Below are 22919 nucleotides of genomic sequence, written 5' to 3'. Positions count from 1 at the left end.
ATTGTGTGGGAATGCTGAGAGCTGAATTGTGAAAGAACTGCTGGAAATAGCTAAAAGCACAAAAATAGCTGAAAATAGCATAAAAATAGCATAAAATAGCATAAAATTACATAAAAGTAGCTGAAAATGGCATTCAATAGCTCAAAAAAGGATAACAGTAGCTGAAAGTAGCCTATATATAGCTGAAAGTAGCCTCAAAACAGCTAAAAAGAGCATAAAAATAGCTGATTTTGGTCTATAAGCAGCTGAAAATTGCATTCAATGGCTGAAAAAGCATAGAAAGAGCTGAAAATAGCATAAAAATAGCTATATTTTAAAAATCTTAAAAGTTAGAAATGAGAAAACTCATAGTTGTCGAATGACAAAGAAACTGAATTTTTAAAATTTTCATCGATGTCGATACAACAAAGTATGAAGGAGGTGATAGCCGATGCGGAAGAATAATAATAAACAAAATGGCCGACGCGAATATCAATCCACACTAATAATCCTGCAGATCATTAACTTGTTTTTATCCTAACTTATTAACTGTTTTATATCTGGTTGAAGATCTATTCTCTTGGTCCAGTATTCCTGGCTACCATTACACAATGAAGACAAAAGAACACCCAGAGAAAAGGTTATTGAAAAGTCTAAGTCAAGGGATGGAGACAGAGTTTCCTGTGGTGATTTTTCTAGAGTTATTGGCTGTTTAATTGAGTTTTCAGGACTTCTTGATAGCTTGCCTCTTTAATTGAGTAACTGACCAAAATCAAATTATTATTTACAGTAGTTTCGAACCTATGAAGTAAAACTAAGCTTTAGAAAAGTAAGCTGATTGTTATACTAGAGTTCACCAGAAGGCATGTGGGAGACTCCATGGTCCAGAGGAATGAAGTTCTTTGGTCTGATGAGACCAGAATGGAGCTTTGAGACCATCCGACAAGACCCCAAACACTGACATCAGCATAAACACACCATCCCCACTGTGGAACATGGTGGTGGCAGCATCATGCTGTGGGGATGCTTCTCAGCAGCATCGTGCTGTGGGGATGCTTCTCAGCAGCATCGTGCTGTGGGGATGCTTCTCAGCATCCAGCCCTGGAAGGCTGGTAAAGGTAGAGGGGAAAATCAAAGCCCAGACCTCAGTCCAACAGAGAATTTGTGGATGATCTCTGTGTATTTGTGCAGTTGTTTATTTGACATCACAAATTTTTATCTAAGTGACATTACTTTGAAGAATTCTGTTTTTGCTTTGACATTAAAGAGTGATTTTTTTTTGTATTTTTTGTCCAAAAAGCCTAACTATATTGATCATGACATGGACCATGTAGAACAAAATCTCCCACTGTGACATCATAAGGCCGTCATTTAATACATGACTGATGAAATCCTCAAAGTGGCGCTGATGGCGGGCTGACAGGTGAGCGCTGGCGGTCCGTCCTCCATTTTGCTGAGCATGGTTTGCTCTCACATGTAGTTTGCAAAATGAAAATGGAGGCTTAAGTTATTAAAACTGAGCAGCTTTAATCATTGGCTGCTGAAATTCAAGGTTGGAGCAGTGAGGATTAATGTCGGTTAAAGCACAAAGCTTCATCTCCACGCCGGCCTGCTGTCACTGCCCCTTGCTCACCCCCACTCTCTCTCTCTCTCTCTCTCTCTCTCAGCTGATCCCTCTCTCTCTTCCTCTCTCTGATGTTGCCGTCTTTTGCTCTTTCTCGCCTCGCTGCCAGCTGTCCGTCCTCGCCAGTCGTCACTGCCTTTTTGTCTGCTCCCTCTCTCTGTCTTCTGTTGAATTTTCCCGCCTTTTTCTACCTGGACTTGATCTGAGTAAGATATGAAGCGGCGCCATGGGTTTCATGGAATTCTACCTGGAGATTGACCCCGTCACCTTGAACCTCATCATCCTGGTCGCCAGCTATGTCATCCTCCTCCTGGTCTTCCTCATCTCCTGTATCCTGTATGACTGCAGGGGCAAAGACCCCACCAAGGAGTACGCCCCCGACAACACGCCGGCGCCGCCCAGCCAGTCGCCCATACGCCTGGTGGTCATGCAGAACTCGCCCGCCTCCTCCCGCTACGAGCCCAACAACACGGCCGGGCATGAGCTGCCGACGCCGGACCTGAGCCGGGACAGAGGGGAGAGGGAGCGGGAGAGAGAGAGAGAGCGGGAGAAGAGGAGTACTCTGGTTTAAAGAAGACGGTGAAGGATGACCATGAAGTGCTGATGTTTCACTTTGAACATTTTGTTTTTAGTCCTGAACTCTTATTTTTACTTTAAGAACCCCTGGATGGTGTTTAGGAGCCGCTGAATGCATCAGCAGGAGGTAAGGAGCCGGCAGGAGAGATCCCACAACTAAAGAGTCTGTTTTTAAACGATGCTTTCTTTGATTAAGGGGAAAACGCCGTACAAACATATTTATCCTGTACGTTAACTGTCCTTCGTTAGCATGGAGCGTGGAGGAGCGTGGGTCCCCTTGCTCCTCGCCAGTTCCACCAACTTTGCCGTACTATTTGGCAAAAATGGAAGGAAAAGGCCCCAACATCCCCAGCTTCACCAACACCTCGCCCTCTTTTAAACATTCTATCCTTGCCTTGGCCTGCAGGTCTTTAGATGTTGTTCTGGGTTCATCTGGGACCTCCTGGATGACTCGTCCGTGCAGGCTGACCTCTCCTGGGGAGTTTCACCCCTTATACAGTTTTCCCCTTTTGTGGATAATGGCTCTCAGCGTGGTCGGCTGGAGTCCTAAAGTCTTAGAAATGTCTTTGTAACCCTTTCAGACTGATAGATGTCAGAGACTTTGTTTCTCTTCTGTTCTTGAGTTTCTTTAGTCCAGTGTTACTCAACCAAAGAGCCAAACTGTTGAAAAATACCTTTGCAAGAGCCACAATCTAGGTGGCAAAAAGAGTGGCAAAAACAGCTTGATGTAGCAATAAAAATAAGTCAAAGGTGGCAAAAATGGTCAAAAAGCGGCAAAAATGGATGAAAGGGGGCAAAAATCAGGAGAAAAAGTGGAAAAAGGGTCAGAAAGTAGCAAAAATGGGTGAGAATTGGCAAAAAATGAGTAAAAAGTGACTAAAAGAGGCAAAAAGCAGTCAAGACTGGCAAAGATAGGCAAAAAATAAAAAAAATGTGTTACTTAATGACAAAAGGATGCTCAAATGGGCGAAATATGGTGAAAAGGGCAAAAATGGGATAAAAACAAAAAGAAGTGGCAAAAATGGGCAAAGAAGTAGGAAAAAAGTGGTATTCAATGGCAAAAGGTTAAAGCTTAAATAGGGGAAAAGTGGCAAAAAAAAAAACTTTGAAAAAGGGCAAACATTTGAAAAAAAGTGGCCAGAAGTAGGAAAAAAGTGTTATTTAATGACTAAAGGTAGTGTAAATGGGTGAGAAGTGGCAAAAATGGTGAAAAGGGGCAAAAAAGTTTCCCTTTTTCAATGATTTCTAGGGGAATAATATTTAAAATTAAGACATAAAAGAGCCATAAATAATCACAAAAGAGCCACATGTGGCCCCAGAGCCACAGGTTGAGCATCACTGGTTTAGGTGGTTCCAGGATGTGTTGGAGATCTGTTAGTCTACTGAGCTCTGGATTCTGCAGGTCTGGCAGTAATCAGGTCTGGGTCTGGATAACCAAACTGAACCCAGCTTTACATAAAACATGTTTAATCACAGTTAATTCATGATTTAACAAGGGAATGACTGTTTCACACAGGGCCAGGTAGGTTTTAGTATCACCAAAGCTCCCTGAAGTCTGTTTTTCACACATTTCATGGAGACGTCTGACATCCACCCTAAGGTCCAACGGTTTTCAAAGTGCTCCTTTTGCCCAAGCCACACCTGAAGTTACGCCATAATCTCAAGACATCGAGGTCAGACGTCAGAGCTAAGCCATGATGTTCACTAATGTCAGGACACCAGAGAATAAAGTAGGAGGAACTGAAATAACTTTGAGGAAAAATAACTAAATGATTGCAGGAAATGACAAAAAGTGGCAAAAATGGCAGAAAAATGGTAAAAAGTAGTGAAAAAGTGGATTAAATGGGTTAACAGTGGAAAAATATTGGCCAAAGGTGGCAAAAGGGATGTCAAAATGGTGGAAAGCAGCCTAAGTGGAGATATAGGTTTAGAGTAAGTAAAATTGGCATAAAAGGTGAAAAAAGTTGGTTAGAAGTGGCTAAAAAAGTTAAAAAGATGCAAAAAAGAGAAAGATCAGCAAATATGGGTTAAGATGGAAGCAACCTGTCAAAAATGGGCAATAACCAGAGTGAAAAGTGGTTAAAAAGTGGGAAAAAGGGCTTAAAATGAAGAAAATGGGCAGTGAAAATGGTGAAAGGCGTTTAAATAGTGACAAAGGATTGTCTAACAGTGTCAAAAATGGACGGCTAAAGGAATGAGAAGGGTTCAAAGTAGCAACAATTGGCTAAAGGTGAAAAAAATGAATTAAAGGTGCAATAATGTGCATTAAAAAAGGTAAAATGCAGTTAAAAAGTGGAAAAATGATTGAAAATGGCCAAACTTTCTAAAAATAAGTGTTAAAAGTGGTTGAAGAGAGGCAGAAATGAGTTAAAATTAGGGTAGTCCTGTGAAATATTTAAAAATGGTCAGCAGGGTGTGTAAAACACCATTTTCATTAAATTTGGAGGAATATATTTGCAAATATTGGAGAATTTGATCCAATTTTGGAGGGAATTTGCCCAAAGAATTTCAGGAGTTTAAACTGAAATTTTAATTACAATATTAAGGCTTTAGGAAAAAAAGAAATCACTGAAACATTTGGTGACATCTAAAAACAATTTAAGTACATTTCATAGGGGAATCAAAAATATGTAAAAGAGCTTTCATAGAAATTTTAGGTCATAACTTTTTAATTTTAGGGATTTTTGGAAGGGAAAAGTTCCAGTAAATTCAAAAATCTTTTGAATATATTTGGGGAACTTTTATTGTTTTATTTTATTTTATTTTATTTTTAATTTTTTAAATCTTATATAATTTAATTTAATTTAATTTAATTTTGCCCTTCCTGGTCAAAGGCAAGGCCGAGCTTGTAAACCTATCAGGTCCTCCTGATCCCAGATAAGACGGAGAAACTAAAGCAAAGTTCAGGTCTCAGGAGGTTGTGGGGCCATGAAACAGAAAAGGGTTTTTTACATGTATTTTCATGTTTGCTGTATGGATAGGGCGTAGTCTCAACGTTTCAGTAGGAATAGTTCATCAAGAATAAAATTTTAGTGAATAAAATTAAACACCTGAAATCCAGAATTTAAAATAAAAAAGTGAAGTTCTGTAAAAACATTCTCACCCTGATCCCTGTGTCAGTGATGCTCTCAGTGGTTGCTCACCACTCTACAAACCAACAAACACACACTGCGCTCTCGTTGCTCTTCCTGTTGAAATGAAGCGTCCTAAACCTGACCTCTGTGGACCGCCACACCGCTGACAAATCCTGAGAGTTTATTCCCATAATTCTGAACACTCTGTCTAAATAAACCACATCTGTAGCTCTGTCTAAATAAACCACATCTGTAGCTCTGTCTAAATAAACCACATCTGTAGCTATCTAAATAAACCACATCTGTAGCTCTGTCTAAATAAACCACATCTGTAGCTATCTAAATAAACCACATCTGTAGCTCTGTCTAAATAAACCACATCTGTAGCTGTCTAAATAAACCACATCTGTAGCTCTGTCTAAATAAACCACATCTGTAGCTCTGTCTAAATAAACCACATCTGTAGCTCTGTCTAAATAAACCACATCTGTAGCTCTGTCTAAATAAACCACATCTGTAGCTCTGTCTAAATAAACCACATCTGTAGCTATCTAAATAAACCACATCTGTAGCTGTCTAAATAAACCACATCTGTAGCTCTGTCTAAATAAACCACATCTGTAGCTCTGTCTAAATAAACCACATCTGTAGCTCTGTCTAAATAAACCACATCTGTACCTCTGTCTAAATAAACCACATCTGTAGCTCTGTCTAAATAAACCACATCTGTACCTCTGTCTAAATAAACCACATCTGTACCTCTGTCTAAATAAACCACATCTGTAGCTGTCTAAATAAACCACATCTGTAGCTCTGTCTAAATAAACCACATCTGTAGCTCTGTCTAAATAAACCACATCTGTAGCTCTGTCTAAATAAACCACATCTGTAGCTCTGTCTAAATAAACCACATCTGTAGCTCTGTCTAAATAAACCACATCTGTAGCTCTGTCTAAATAAACCACATCTGTAGCTGTCTAAATAAACCACATCTGTAGCTCTGTCTAAATAAACCACATCTGTAGCTCTGTCTAAATAAACCACATCTGTAGCTCTGTCTAAATAAACCACATCTGTAGCTGTCTAAATAAACCACATCTGTAGCTCTGTCTAAATAAACCACATCTGTACCTGTGTCTAAATAAACCACATCTGTAGCTCTGTCTAAATAAACCACATCTGTACCTGTGTCTAAATAAACCACATCTGTAGCTCTGTCTAAATAAACCACATCTGTAGCTCTGTCTAAATAAACCACATCTGTAGCTGTCTAAATAAACCACATCTGTAGCTGTCTAAATAAACCACATCTGTAGCTCTGTCTAAATAAACCACATCTGTAGCTCTGTCTAAATAAACCACATCTGTAGCTCTGTCTAAATAAACCACATCTGTAGCTCTGTCTAAATAAACCACATCTGTAGCTCTGTCTAAATAAACCACATCTGTAGCGCTGTCTAAATAAACCACATCTGTAGCTGTCTAAATAAACCACATCTGTAGCTATCTAAATAAACCACATCTGTAGCTCTGTCTAAATAAACCACATCTGTAGCTCTGTCTAAATAAACCACATCTGTAGCTCTGTCTAAATAAACCACATCTGTAGCTCTGTCTAAATAAACCACATCTGTAGCTCTGTCTAAATAAACCACATCTGTAGCTATCTAAATAAACCACATCTGTAGCTCTGTCTAAATAAACCACATCTGTAGCTCTGTCTAAATAAACCACATCTGTAGCTCTGTCTAAATAAACCACATCTGTAGCTCTGTCTAAATAAACCACATCTGTAGCTCTGTCTAAATAAACCACATCTGTAGCTATCTAAATAAACCACATCTGTAGCTCTGTCTAAATAAACCACATCTGTAGCTCTGTCTAAATAAACCACATCTGTAGCTATCTAAATAAACCACATCTGTAGCTCTGTCTAAATAAACCACATCTGTAGCTCTGTCTAAATAAACCACATCTGTAGCTCTGTCTAAATAAACCACATCTGTAGCTCTGTCTAAATAAACCACATCTGTAGCTCTGTCTAAATAAACCACATCTGTAGCTCTGTCTAAATAAACCACATCTGTAGCTCTGTCTAAATAAACCACATCTGTAGCTCTGTCTAAATAAACCACATCTGTAGCTATCTAAATAAACCACATCTGTAGCTCTGTCTAAATAAACCACATCTGTAGCTATCTAAATAAACCACATCTGTAGCTCTGTCTAAATAAACCACATCTGTAGCTCTGTCTAAATAAACCACATCTGTAGCTCTGTCTAAATAAACCACATCTGTAGCTATCTAAATAAACCACATCTGTAGCTCTGTCTAAATAAACCACATCTGTAGCTCTGTCTAAATAAACCACATCTGTAGCTGTCTAAATAAACCACATCTGTACCTCTGTCTAAATAAACCACATCTGTAGCTATCTAAATAAACCACATCTGTAGCTGTCTAAATAAACCACATCTGTAGCTCTGTCTAAATAAACCACATCTGTAGCTATCTAAATAAACCACATCTGTAGCTGTCTAAATAAACCACATCTGTAGCTCTGTCTAAATAAACCACATCTGTAGCTGTCTAAATAAACCACATCTGTAGCTGTCTAAATAAACCACATCTGTAGCTCTGTCTAAATAAACCACATCTGTAGCTCTGTCTAAATAAACCACATCTGTAGCTCTGTCTAAATAAACCACATCTGTAGCTCTGTCTAAATAAACCACATCTGTAGCTGTCTAAATAAACCACATCTGTACCTCTGTCTAAATAAACCACATCTGTAGCTCTGTCTAAATAAACCATATCTGTAGCTCTGTCTAAATAAACCACATCTGTAGCTCTGTCTAAATAAACCACATCTGTAGCTCTGTCTAAATAAACCACATCTGTAGCTGTCTAAATAAACCACATCTGTAGCTCTGTCTAAATAAACCACATCTGTAGCTGTCTAAATAAACCACATCTGTAGCTGTCTAAATAAACCACATCTGTAGCTGTCTAAATAAACCACATCTGTAGCTGTCTAAATAAACCACATCTGTAGCTCTGTCTAAATAAACCACATCTGTAGCTCTGTCTAAATAAACCACATCTGTAGCTGTCTAAATAAACCACATCTGTAGCTCTGTCTAAATAAACCACATCTGTAGCTGTCTAAATAAACCACATCTGTAGCTGTCTAAATAAACCACATCTGTAGCTGTCTAAATAAACCACATCTGTAGCTCTGTCTAAATAAACCACATCTGTAGCTCTGTCTAAATAAACCACATCTGTAGCTCTGTCTAAATAAACCACATCTGTAGCTGTCTAAATAAACCACATCTGTAGCTGTCTAAATAAACCACATCTGTAGCTGTCTAAATAAACCACATCTGTAGCTGTCTAAATAAACCACATCTGTAGCTCTGTCTAAATAAACCACATCTGTAGCTCTGTCTAAATAAACCACATCTGTAGCTGTCTAAATAAACCACATCTGTAGCTCTGTCTAAATAAACCACATCTGTAGCTGTCTAAATAAACCACATCTGTAGCTGTCTAAATAAACCACATCTGTACCTCTGTCTAAATAAACCACATCTGTAGCTCTGTCTAAATAAACCACATCTGTAGCTGTCTAAATAAACCACATCTGTAGCTCTGTCTAAATAAACCACATCTGTAGCTCTGTCTAAATAAACCACATCTGTAGCTATCTAAATAAACCACATCTGTAGCTCTGTCTAAATAAACCACATCTGTAGCTCTGTCTAAATAAACCACATCTGTAGCTGTCTAAATAAACCACATCTGTAGCTCTGTCTAAATAAACCACATCTGTAGCTATCTAAATAAACCACATCTGTAGCTGTCTAAATAAACCACATCTGTAGCTCTGTCTAAATAAACCACATCTGTAGCTCTGTCTAAATAAACCACATCTGTAGCTCTGTCTAAATAAACCACATCTGTAGCTATCTAAATAAACCACATCTGTAGCTGTCTAAATAAACCACATCTGTAGCTCTGTCTAAATAAACCACATCTGTAGCTCTGTCTAAATAAACCACATCTGTAGCTCTGTCTAAATAAACCACATCTGTAGCTCTGTCTAAATAAACCACATCTGTAGCTCTGTCTAAATAAACCACATCTGTAGCTCTGTCTAAATAAACCACATCTGTAGCTGTCTAAATAAACCACATCTGTAGCTCTGTCTAAATAAACCACATCTGTAGCTGTCTCTAAATCCACATCTGTAGCTGTCTAAATAAACACATCTGTAGCTGTCTAAATAAACCACATCTGTAGCTCTGTCTAAATAAACCACATCTGTAGCTCTGTCTAAATAAACCACATCTGTAGCTCTGGTCTAAATAAACCACATCTGTAGCTGTCTAAATAAATCACATCTGTAGCTGTCTAAATAAACCACATCATGTAGCTCTCTAAATAAACTGCTGATTGTTCTTTAAAGCTGTCTAAATAAATCTGTTTGGTAGCTCTGTCTAAATAAACCACATCTGTAGCTGTCTAAATAAACCACATCTGTAGCTCTCTAAATAAACCACATCTGTAGCTCTGTCTAAATAAACCACATCTGTAGCTGTCTAAATAAACCACAGTAAGTTTGTTTTGTTGGATTACTTAAAAAATATTTCACCATCTGTAGCTGTCTAAAGGTTAAACCACATCTGTAAAGACTGTCTAAATAAACCACATTTGTCAGAAATTGTCCATTTGGAGGCCACATCTGTAGCTAGTCTAAATAAACCACATCTGTAGCTCTGTCTAAATAAACCACATTAATAGGGCACTTTGTTTAACACTGTCCAATGTTGTCCATCTAGAACATTAGAAAGGGGGGAATTTAACAGATAAAGCTCATTTTTGTCCAATTATGTCCATTTTCTTGGCAGCAAGAAAGATGCACTCTTGAGTTCAGTCTCAGAATTGTAGACTTATTTCACAACTAAGTTGACAACATTTATTGAAACCTGTGAAAAGGAAGAACACGGCTGGTCCAGGTCACCTTTGAGAGAAAGAACAGGAAATTTCCATCAAGAAAAACACAAAAATGTCGACCTCAGTCTCAACTACAACTCCTGGCTAGCTTCAAAGCTAACAACAACTGCCAGTAACTGCTACAGAACACTGCCTGATCAACAGCAGACTGCTGAATGATGCCTACTGAGGTAGCATGGGGCGGCGCGTACGAACACAGCGGCCCGGCGCTCCATCACTAGCAGCAAAACAAAGACCTACACTTACACCAGAACTGGCATTCTGTGTAGAAGAGACTGCTTCTTTGACTACTGCAAAGGAAGCATAACCGTGGAGTTTATGTCTTTCCTGACGGAGATTACGCAGAGGTGGCACGACGCCTACAGCCGGATGGGGAGGAGGCAGAGATGGCGTTGTGAGAGAAGGCGGAAGTGGGGCTAAGGAGCCGAGGTGCAGGCTAGGCTAAGGCCCTGTCCACATGGAGACAAAAACGATATATCGCGGTTTCGTTTTGAAAAAGTTTTCCGCAAAGACGGAATCGTCTCAGGAAATATCCGCGTAAGCATGAAACCACTGGAAATGACTGAAAACGCTGTAGTGCATATGTGAAGGCTGTACGTGGTGCTGTGTTGCTGCCACGGAAATGCACCAAAAGAGAAGAAGAACATCACAGAAAACTGACACAAACTTTCTTCTAGTTGCTCTTCTGGTTGTTCTCCGCGTTCGATTTAAGAACATCTGGTGTGTGCGTTTCATGGTGGTGGTAAAGGAGCATCAGATTTTTCTGTAAAAGCCATAACAAGCTCAGTAGCTTCTGCAGCACGAACACAGATGTGTAGTCCACTATTATTGTTTTGACCAGACCCGCCTTAAGGGAGATACGCTGTGTGTGACGTAATCGTTAAAAGAAAGGTGCGGGTAGCTGTCGACACGAAGACGAAACAGTAGTCATTTAAGGATTTGTGCACTCTGGGACCTGTTTTCAAAAAGTATCATTTACAGTCACCCAAAACGCTGTTCCCGTGTGGATGAAACACCGATACGACAAAAACATTTTGTGTATACGCCTGAGTTCGTCTCTGTATGGACAGGCCCCGCACAAACCTGGCGTACCAAGCTTCTTTCTCGCAAACGCCCGCCTCCTCACCTACAAGATGGATGGAATCAGGCTGTGGTTTCTAACCACGACTTGGATGACTGTGTCTTGATAATAACAGAGACCTAGCTGTACTGAAACATTCGGACCTCGCCGTGGAGCTAGTAGGCCGCACCGTATGCAGAGCGAGCTGGACAGAGAGGGACGTTGGCACTCCCCTCCCTCTCCTTAACCCTCTAGAGCCCAGCGTAGCGCCGGTGCTACAATTAGCATATTCATTTTTGATTGGCTGTAGATTTGAAACTGGATAAGATAGATTGATCATTCTTTTTGCATATAAAACCTGGAGAGTTATTCTAACATTCCACACATTCACCACGGGCGCCGTGTTGTGTTGCTTTTAGACCAGGGGTGTCAAACTCAAGGCCCGGGGGCCAAATCTGGCCGGTGGTACAGTTATACCTGGTCCTCCAGGTCATATCATATTTTTTATCATAACTGGCCCACTGATCTGCAGATTTCCTCCAGTTTAAAATGTAAACATAACCCTGATGATCTAAAATATCCTTCTTCTGTCTTATAAATTAGGAAAAGTTCAAATAAGTAGATAAAAAGTCAGGAATGTGGGATAATACATTTCTCTTTTCATGTCATATTCTTGATTTTTCATCTCAGTTATCAGACAGAGTTATGGTTTTTGACTTTTAATTTCATACTTGACCTTTTATTTTAGTTTTATTTATTTTTTTTTTACCTTTTTTGTTCTTCAATTTTTAAATTTTGAGTAGTATTTTGACCTTTTAACTCAAAATTTTATTTTTTTTCCCACATTTTGACCATTTTAGCTCCTTACTTTGACTTTTGTCTCATGATTTGAACTTTAAGATCCTCAATTTTAAATTTTTACTGGTATTTTGAATTTTAAAATTGAACATTCAAAAATTTTTTCTCAAGCTTTGATGTTTTGAACTGATGATTTTGAATTTATCTCATGTTTTGACCCTTAAAGTCAAGATTTAAATTCTTTTTCTTGTATATTTGCATTTTAAAAACATGATTTTGACTTTAAATGCATTTTGGGTTAGTAAGTTTGAATTTTTATCTCAGATTTTGAGCCTTTAAACTTACATTTTTACTTTACTACCTGTGAAAATGAGGTTGACAGTTTTTGGTTAAATGTTGAGCCTCAGGATGGACCCAGATTCAGAATTCAGCCCCTGCTGTGATTGAGTTTGACATCCTTGTTTTAGACGGTGAGAATATCAAGGAAGAAAACTTTTAGGAGAGAAAGGCATCTGAAGGAATGATCCTGAAATTTAAAGAGTCCAAGCAGTGTCTAAAACTCCACCTTTCAGCCTAAATCTGGGATCATCTCACACCACTGTGTAAGTTTAATGTGGACAAACAGGATGGTACCAGCCCACTTTGGTTTCAGATCCTGAGCTTGATCCGTCTGCTCTCATTGGTCACTAGCCTGCTCTCATTGGTCACTAGCCTTCTCTCATCGTCCACTAGTCTGCTCTCATTGGTCACTAGTCTGCTCTCATTGGTCACTAGTCTGCTCTCATTGGTGACTAGTCTGCTCTCATTGGTCACTAGCCTGCTCTCATTGGTCACTAGCCTTCTCTCATCGTCCACTAGTCTGCTCTCATTGGTCACTAGTCTGCTCTCATTGGTCACTAGTCTGCTCTCATTGGTGACTAGTCTGCTCTCATTGGTCACTAGCCTGCTCTCATTGGTCACTAGCCTTCTCTCATCGTCCACTAGTCTGCTCTCATTGGTCACTAGTCTGCTCTCATTGGTCACTAGTCTGCTCTCATTGGTCACTAGTCTGCTCTCATTGGTCACTAGCCTGCTCTCATTGGTCACTAGTCTGCTCTCATCGTCCACTAGCCTGCTCTCATTGGTCACTAGCCTGCTCTCATTGGTCACTAGTCTGCTCTCATTGGTCACTAGTCTGCTCTCATTGGTCACTAGTCTGCTCTCATTGGTCACTAGTCTGCTCTCATTGGTCACTAGTCTGCTCTCATTGGTCACTAGCCTTCTCTCATCGTCCACTAGTCTGCTCTCATTGGTCACTAGCCTGCTCTCATTGGTCACTAGTCTGCTCTCATTGGTCACTAGTCTGCTCTCATTGGTCACTAGTCTGCTCTCATTGGTCACTAGTCTGCTCTCATTTGTCACTAGTCTGCTCTCATTGGTCACTAGTCTGCTCTCATTGGTCACTAGCCTGCTCTCATTGGTCACTAGCCTTCTCTCATCGTCCACTAGTCTGCTCTCATTGGTCACTAGTCTGCTCTCATTGGTCACTAGCCTGCTCTCATTGGTCACTAGCCTGCTCTCATTGGTCACTAGTCTGCTCTCATTGGTCACTAGCCTGCTCTCATTGGTCACTAGCCTGCTCTCATTGCTCATGCTGTAGTATTCTCATTAACTTTAAATGTCAAAGCAGACACATACGGCGTGGCCATCATCATCATCATCATCATCAGAGTCTGCTGACTCCCCTCCCCCCTGAGGTCCCAGACTGTAAGCTCCTCGCCCTGATGTATGAAGCTTTGAATCGTCCAGTAAATCCTCTGTCAGCCCCCCCCCCCCGCTGCCCTGCATCACTGAGATGAGTTTGGCTGACAACATAAACCCTCAGAGGACAGGGAAGTAATGAATGAATGGAGCCATGTGTGCCGGTCACTCATCCGTTTGACGTACGCCGCCGGGCTGACGCAGGGTTAAAGTCCACACATGTGGCGAGCAGCAGATGTTGGCGTTAACGCAGATTTGATGGATGGTGTTAAAGAAGCTCATGTGTGTTTGTTTGGATGAAATCCTCAGACTGAGATGCCATATTATCAGTTTATCTCACGCTGAAATACATTTTATTCCATTACTCTGCTAATGATCTTAAACTCATCTTCATTAACCATCTGGACTGGAGAACAGTTCTAGCTTAGACCGTGTTCTACAGGTCTGGTAGTCGTCTCTGTGGGTATTCTTCATCACTTCAACAGGTAGAAAAACAAACATATGACCAACACTTCCATATAATCCACCAAAGTTTGGATTAAACTGGACAAGAGACGAACTGGGGGCCAAGATGATGACTGCCAGTTTTTCTTTTTTGTCAGATATTGACAACTCGAGTCCATTTCTGCTAACTTTGAACCCTGGTTTTCAAACTTTTATTCACCCAAGGCACACCACATTTAAATCAATACAAAATAGACATTTTAAATATTGTTACAGTCAAGAAGGCCTACAAAGGGAGATAAAGGGGAGAGCTTTCTGGGGCACAGCCATCTGGGGGTCATGGAGATGGCAAAAGTGGGAAAAATGAGTTAAAGTGATGAAAAACATTGCAAAATTGCTACAAAAGTGGTCAAAAAATGAGTGGTAATTGGAAAAAACTTGTTGAAAGTGTCAGAATAGTGGCACAAATGGGTTACAAGTGGCCTGAAAGAGTTAAATGTTGTAAAAAGGTGGTAAAAATGGGTTACAAGTGATAAAAATTGGACAAAAAAGTGACCAAACAAAGGCAAAAGGTGGCATAAATTGAAAGTGGCAAAAGAGATCACAAGTTGCAAAAAGTGGCAAAAAAGGTTAAAGTTGCTAAAAGGTGATAAAAGGGGTTAAAAGTGATGAAAGAAATGACCAAACAATAGAAAAACTGGGCAAAAAGTGTCACAAAGGTAGCAAAAATGGGTTAAATGTAGCAAAATATCAAAATAAAAGTGGCAAAAATGGGTCAAAAGTAGAAGTAAGAAGTGGCAAAATGGTTTAAAAAAGCATGGATTATTAATTTCAACAGCAGTTTCAACCCAATAATAGCTTACCATGCTTTCAGCTATTAATGAGGTAAATGTTAGCCAGGATGCTAGCACCAATGCTAATGATCCCACACACACTGATACCATCAATAAATCCAGACTGGGGAGGTCTCATACTCTGGGTCTATCAGGGTCCATTCTCTGGGTCTATCAGGGTCCATTCTCTGGGTCTATCAGGGTCCATTCCCTGGTTTATCAGGGTCCATTCTCTGGGTTTATCAGGGTCCATTCTCTGGGTCTATCAGGGTCCATTCTCTGGGTTTATCAGGGTCCATTCTCCTGGTCTATCAGGGTCCATTCTCTGGGTCTATCAGGGTCCATTCTCTGGGTCTATCAGGGTCCATTCTCTGGGTCTATCAGGGTCCATTCTCTGGGTTTATCAGGGTCCATTCTCCTGGTCTATCAGGGTCCATTCTCTGGGTCTATCAGGGTCCATTCTCTGGGTCTATCAGGGTCCATTCTCTGGGTCTATCAGGGTCCATTCTCTGGGTCTATCAGGGTCCATTCTCTGGTTTATCAGGGTCCATTCTCTGGGTTTATCAGGGTCCATTCTCTGGGTTTATCAGGGTCCATTCTCTGGGTCTATCAGGGTCCATTCTCTGGGTTTATCAGGGTCCATTCTCCTGGTCTATCAGGGTCCATTCTCTGGGTCTATCAGGGTCCATTCTCTGGGTCTATCAGGGTCCATTCTCTGGGTCTATCAGGGTCCATTCTCTGGGTTTATCAGGGTCCATTCTCCTGGTCTATCAGGGTCCATTCTCTGGGTTTATCAGGGTCCATTCTCTGGGTCTATCAGGGTCCATTCTCTGGGTTTATCAGGGTCCATTCTCTGGGTTTATCAGGGTCCATTCTCTGGGTCTATCAGGGTCCATTCTCTGGGTTTATCAGGGTCCATTCTCTGGGTTTATCAGGGTCCATTCTCTGGGTCTATCAGGGTCCATTCTCTGGGTTTATCAGGGTCCATTCTCTGGGTCTATCAGGGTCCATTCTCTTGGTCTATCAGGGTCCATTCTCTGGGTTTATCAGGGTCCATTCTCTGGGTCTATCAGGGTCCATTCTCTGGGTTTATCAGGGTCCTTTCTCTGGGTTTATCAGGGTCCATTCTCTTGGTCTATCAGGGTCCATTCTCTGGGTCTATCAGGGTCCATTCTCTGGGTCTATCAGGGTCCATTCTCTGGGTTTATCAGGTTCTATTCTCTGGGTTTATCAGGGTCCATTCTCTGGGTCTATCAGGGTCCATTCTCTGGGTCTATCAGGGTCCATTCTCTGGGTTTATCAGGGTCCATTCTCTGGGTTTATCAGGGTCCATTCTCTGGGTCTATCAGGGTCCATTCTCTGGGTCTATCAGGGTCCATTCTCTTGGTCTATCAGGGTCCATTCTCTGGGTCTATCAGGGTCCATTCTCTGGGTCTATCAGGGTCCATTCTCTGGGTTTATCAGGGTCTATTCTCTGGGTTTATCAGGGTCCATTCTCTGGGTTTATCAGGGTCCATTCTCTGGGTCTATCAGGGTCCATTCTCTGGGTTTATCAGGGTCTATTCTCTGGGTTTATCAGGGTCCATTCTCTGGGTCTATCAGGGTCCATTCTCTAGGTTTATTAGGGTCCATTCTCTGGGTTTATCAGGGTCCATTCTCTGGGTTTATCAGGTTCCATTCTCTGGGTCTATCAGGGTCCATTCTCTGGGTTTATCAGGGTCCATTCTCTAGGTTTATAAGGGTCCATTCTCTGGGTTTATCAGGATCTATTCTCTGGGTTTATCAGGGTCCATTCTCTGGGTTTATCAGGGTCCATTCTCTAGGTTTATTAGGGTCCATTCTCTGGGTCTATCAGGGTCCATTCTCTGGGTTTATCAGGGTCCATTCTCTGGGTCTATCAGGGTCCATTCTCTGGGTTTATCAGGGTCCATTCTCTGGGTTTATCAGGGTCCATTCTCTAGGTTTATCAGGGTCCATTCTCTGGGTTTATCAGGGTCCATTCTCTGGGTTTATCAGGGTCCATTCTCTGGGTCTATCAGGGTCCATTCTCTGAGTTTATCAGGTTCTATTCTCTGGGTTTATCAGGGTCCATTCTCTGGGTCTATCAGGGTCCATTCTCTGGGTCTATCAGGGTCCATTCTCGGGTTTATCCGGGTCCATTCTCTGGGTTTATCAGGGTCCATTCTCTAGGTTTATCAGGGTCCATTCTCTGGGTTTATCAGGGTCCATTCTCTGGGTTTATCAGGGTCCATTCTCTGGGTTTATCAGGGTCCATTCTCTGGGTTTATCAGGGTCCATTCTCTGGGTTTATCAGGGTCCATTCTCTAGGTTTATCAGGGTCCATTCTCTGGGTTTATCAGGGTCCATTCTCTGGGTTTATCAGGGTCCATTCTCTGGGTCTATCAGGGTCCATTCTCTGAGTTTATCAGGTTCTATTCTCTGGGTTTATCAGGGTCCATTCTCTGGGTCTATCAGGGTCCATTCTCTGGGTCTATCAGGGTCCATTCTCGGGTTTATCCGGGTCCATTCTCTGGGTTTATCAGGGTCCATTCTCTAGGTTTATTAGGGTCCATTCTCTGGGTCTATCAGGGTCCATTCTCTGGGTTTATCAGGGTCCATTCTCTGGGTCTATCAGGGTCCATTCTCTGGGTTTATCAGGGTCCATTCTCTGGGTTTATCAGGGTCCATTCTCTAGGTTTATCAGGGTCCATTCTCTGGGTTTATCAGGGTCCATTCTCTAGGTTTATTAGGGTCCATTCTCTGGGTCTATCAGGGTCCATTCTCTGGGTTTATCAGGGTCCATTCTCTGGGTCTATCAGGGTCCATTCTCTGGGTCTATCAGGGTCCATTCTCTTGGTCTATCAGGGTCCATTCTCTGGGTCTATCAGGGTCCATTCTCTGGGTCTATCAGGGTCCATTCTCTGGGTTTATCAGGTTCTATTCTCTGGGTTTATCAGGGTCCATTCTCTGGGTTTATCAGGGTCCATTCTCTGGGTCTATCAGGGTCCATTCTCTGGGTTTATCAGGGTCCATTCTCTGGGTCTATCAGGGTCCATTCTCGGGTTTATCCGGGTCCATTCTCTGGGTTTATTAGGGTCCATTCTCTAGGTTTATTAGGGTCCATTCTCTGGGTCTATCAGGGTCCATTCTCTGGTTTATCAGGGTCCATTCTCTGGGTCTATCAGGGTCCATTCTCTGGTTTATCAGGGTCCATTCTCTGGGTTTATCAGGGTCCATTCTCTGGTTTATCAGGGTCCATTCTCTGGAGTACTTGCAATAAAGTTATAGTAATAATGTATTGTACAAATATCCACGGCAGACCTAGACTTGCCCTAAAGCACACTCGTGCGCCTAGCCACAGCACTTGAGAACCACTGACTTAGAGAACATTTAGAAGGAGACTGGGTCACAGTCGGCCGACCTTTGGCCTATTTTGTCCACTTTAAAAGGCGCTGAAGTGCGACCTTTGTCAGATATTGTCTCACTCTTATCCATCTAAAAGGCTCTAAAGCTGACTTTTATCCAACTTTATCCAACAGGGCACTCTGTTAATCACTCCTCCACTAATGAGGGATCAGATTTGTCTACTCAGGAGGAACTTAAGGAGTCACTTTACCAGATTTTGTCACACTGGCCCACTTTTGTCCCATGTTGTTCAATTAAAGGGAACCTAAGGGGTCATTTATCCACTTCTTTCCACTTAGAAGGCATATTGTACTTTTTTATTTACTTTTGTTGAAGTTTGTCCCTTTAGAAGTCACTGATGAAGGTACTTGATCAAATGTTGCCCCCCTCTGTCCAATTTTGTCCTCTTTGAGGGCACTTAGGGAGGCATTTAGTCAAGTTTTATCTAGTCGTTAAGTTTTGTCCACTTTGAAGGTTTTTAAGTTGGCAAGATGTCAAATGTTCCTACTTCTAAATGTTTTCTCCACTTAGAGGACACTCATGAGAGCTCTTTGTCAAATATCACCCACTTTTGTCCAGTTTTGTCCACTTTGAAGGCACCAAAGAAGACGTTGGATCAAATATTCGTCTCTTAAGAGGGAACTTTGTGAAATATATTTCACTTTTGTCCAACTCTGACCACTTAGACGTTACTGGCGAGGGTAGTTGGTAAAATTCTGCCTACTTTTGTCCAATCCTGTCCTCTTTGAGGGCCCTAAAGATGCTGCTTTATGAAATGTAGTCCTGGGGGGACTAAAGGGGGCACTTTGTTTGGAGTATCTGCCATCAGAGAGGTCACTCTGCAGAGATCTTCAGATATTAGGGTACCAGAGAGTCGACTGCCTCTCTGTCCATGCTAGTTGTACTCGTCTGGGTGTGTTGAATGGCTGTAAATGATCAGGACCTCACGTGTGATAGGTGTATAATCAATATGGTCTAAACCTCAGAAAGAAATCACAGTTAATCATTCTGCTTTCTCTCTCTTTTGTTACAGGTAGTTAAAGTCTCTTGAAATCCCACCATCGGCCTGATTGGATAGTCTTCTGGTGAAAGGACTACATCTACATATCCAGTCCAGAAGATCGGACTTCAGCCTGGTCACTGAGGCGCCGTCTTCAAGGAAAGGTGGACTACGCCACACCAGGAGCTGCTAGTCTCTTCATGTCTCTGTCAGTGGATTCAGACTCCAGCTAGAGCAGAGGACTTCTGAGTGGAAGCTGAAGGATCCTTAACATGTTAGATGCATGAAACCGTAAAACAAAGATTCCCAAGGAAGCAGCTTCACTGGTGACCACAACCCACCGCCGTAAACGCAGGTTTTAAAGCAGGCGTTTCTGTTTTTGACACATTCAGCCAGTGAACTAGTCAGCAGTCTTGTGTTCGTGTTCTAAAACAATGAAAAGCAACAGCTACAGAAGTTATTTGGTGGATCAGTTGGGGCGTATTTAACACTCAAACGCACAAGTATGAGGTGAGGACGATGTTGCTCTTGTCTAGAAGGACTCGGCCTGCAGGAGCTCATCAGGAAACATGCAGTCATGGCGGCGTTGGCTTGCGTGTTAACAAGTCCAGGCTGCAAGACTTCAGACTGATTCTCGGTGCATGCATGCAGTGAGAATCTTCCTAGCTGTGTGCATCTCTGGGATGGGATAGACAGAAAAAACATGAACATCCTAAAGACCCCGAACGGTCCAGTCTGGATCCTGAACTGCTTTGCATTGATGACCAATGAATGGAGAAGACTAAACACTGGCACTGAGCGGGGATATCTCTGCTGGTCTCTGAGAATGGCCGTGTGCAGATCAGATTAACCGTCTTTCATTCTAAACATCAGAAGCAGTGGTTACCGTGCACATTTGTTTGCCGGGCTTAATCTCACTTCCTTCCTAAAAACGACAAAATCCTCCCCCACCAAAAGGCTCTCGCCTCCCACGTCAGGTCGTCCCGGCCGCTCATTGGCCCTGGCACCGGCGGACAGATGATCCAACCCCAGTCTTTAGCCGACTCGTGCCACTGAGGCCTGGACCGGGACAAATCCTCTTACATAAAAGAAGCCGGCCAGCTGAGCAGCCCTCCAATGGCTGCGGCCCATCCATAATATGAATTGCACAATTATCCGCCTCCCCCCGTCCATATTTCATGTTTGTGGATTAAATGGTGACTGCAGCAGAGTATTAGGAGCCTGTATTATGGATTTGTTTTTGCCCTGTGCTGTTTTTTTGTCCGCTGGGAGGCTTATGTAAGCTTCAGGTTGTCAACAGGAGCAGATTTTCGGAGAGTTCAGGCCTGACCTGACGGCGCATCAGACGCCTACATGTGGATCTGATGTGGCAGCATGCACCGCTAAAGAAGCCACCAAAAACTGGACTCTTCTGTTCGCCTGTGACGTCCAGATTAAACCGTCCATCCTGATACTGGAGGAAAAAAGACTTCTATGTGTGGACTGTTCTAGATCATGACTTCTCTGGTGAAAGGAACCAAAAATGACGGATCTACTGATTTCTCTTCAAGGCGGTCTGTGACAGAAAAGTCTGAGCTGCTGAAAAAGACTAACCGTCTGATTTCATGAGCTCATAACCGCAGAAATCATGCAGAACATTAATGAGCCGATTTATGCCACACATTCACCAATCTGTTTTAGTCATTCAGGCAAATTGTTGAAAAATACCTTTGCAAGAGCCACAATCTGAGGGGTGAAAGTAGCAAAGAAAAGCTTAAAGTAGCAATAACAGTAAGCTAAAGGAGGCAAAAAAGGTCAAAAAGCAACAAAAAATGGGGAGGAAAACAGGGAAAAAGGGTCAGAAATGGGTGAGAGAGAAGTGACAAAAGATGGGTTACAGGGGGAAGAAAAAGGTCCAAAAGTGGAAAAAATGTGGCAAAAAAATGAGGGAAAAGTGACTATAATGGGCAAATAGCAGTCAAGAGTGGCGAAAATGGGCAAAAACTAAGAAAAAAAGTGGTATTTAACGACAAAAGGCAGCTTAAATGGGTTAAAAGCGGCAAAAATGGGCAAAAAAGTAAGAAAAAAGTGATACTTTATGGCAAAAGATACCTAAGATGGTGAAAAGGGGAAAAAAATGAGATAAAAAGTGAAAAAAGAAGTGACAAAAATAGGCAAAAATAGGAAAAGAAGTGGTGTTTCATGGCAAAAGGTAGCTGAAATGGGCAAAAAAGGGATAAAAGTTGCAAAAATTAGAGAAAACTGGCAAAAAATGGGTAAAAAGTTACAAAAATGAGCAAAAAGTAGGAAAAAGTGGTATTTAATGGCAAAAAAATAACTTAAAATGGACAAAAATGGGATTAAAAGTGACAAAAATGGTGGAAAAAGGACAAGAATTTTTCCCTTTTTAAGGTTTTCTGGGGAATAATATTTAAAATTGGCACATAAAAGAGCCAGTAATAATAATAAAAGAGCCACGAGTGGCTCCAGGGCCACAGGTTGAGTATCGCTGCTTTATAGTCATTCAGCGCTGGTTAGCGTGTGTTCAGATCTAGTAATAAGGATTTAGTGAAATGTCTACAGGGCAACGCTTACACACAGAGCCAGAGCTGGGTAAAACGTGGGCAGGCATGGAGAGAGGCTCCTTTTACGCCCATATAAGGGCATGAGGCTGCAGGGCGGTGTGCAAACACAGAGAAGCGAGGTATCAGTAATGTCCTAATTAAAGTGAAAAAACACCCAGATGCTAAAATGAGAGAAGGAAGCATTCTGGGTGAGTTAGAAAGTCCCATTGTGTTAGTCAGAGTATGATCAGATTATTTATTCTAAACCTTTAAAACCACTGACATTTAAACACTGATGCACACATATCTGTGATTTTATTGTTTTAAATCAGAGTCGAATAATAAAACTCTGTGTTAAGCTCCATCCAGGCCCATTTTACTGGGTCTACGGCTGCAGCCATGACGGTCATGTTCAAGATGTTAATATCAGGATGCTCCAAGGACAGATCTAGGTTAGAATGACGCTGAATATTACAGTCTGGTAGATAATGCATGAATGACCCCGTCATTGTTTCATCTGCTCCGTCAGGGCGATGGAGCCCACAGGTTTGAGTCTTAGTCCATCAGAGTCCCTCCACCAGCTCAGAGTCCGGCACATACCCAGGTCTTTATGTCCCGGATTCTGTGCTTTCTCTGATTCTGGGCTCTGATTCCTGGGGCTCCTGCTGTTTATTGGTTGTATTTTCTTCCATGTTCAAAGGGAGCTGGCTGTGTTTTCAGACTTCTGTTTTCTGACTGACTCGAGGGAAAAAACAGATAAAATGATCCTGATATTTGGTTGTGAAGTATTTTCTTTGTTAAATCAGCCGTGGTGTAAAGATGA

General features: G+C 41.7%; 1 protein-coding gene across 1 annotated transcript; it reads left to right on the top strand.

Annotated features, from left to right (window-relative positions):
• Positions 1 to 1829: 1829 nt before the first annotated feature.
• si:ch73-256g18.2 (small integral membrane protein 36) lies at positions 1830 to 21469 on the top strand. The gene is made up of 2 exons (XM_041816270.1): positions 1830 to 2306; positions 19587 to 21469. Exon 1 carries the CDS (start codon positions 1830 to 1832, stop codon positions 2172 to 2174), a length of 345 nt encoding a protein of 114 aa, XP_041672204.1. The 3' UTR covers positions 2175 to 2306; positions 19587 to 21469.
• The last annotated feature ends 1450 nt before the right edge of the window (positions 21470 to 22919 follow it).

The sequence above is a fragment of the Cheilinus undulatus genome, linkage group 20 (assembly GCF_018320785.1).
Source record: "Cheilinus undulatus linkage group 20, ASM1832078v1, whole genome shotgun sequence".
NCBI classification, from domain to species: Eukaryota; Metazoa; Chordata; class Actinopteri; order Labriformes; family Labridae; genus Cheilinus; species Cheilinus undulatus.
The sequence above is the reverse complement of the archived record's forward strand: the minus strand, read 5'-3'. Positions and strand labels throughout refer to the sequence as shown.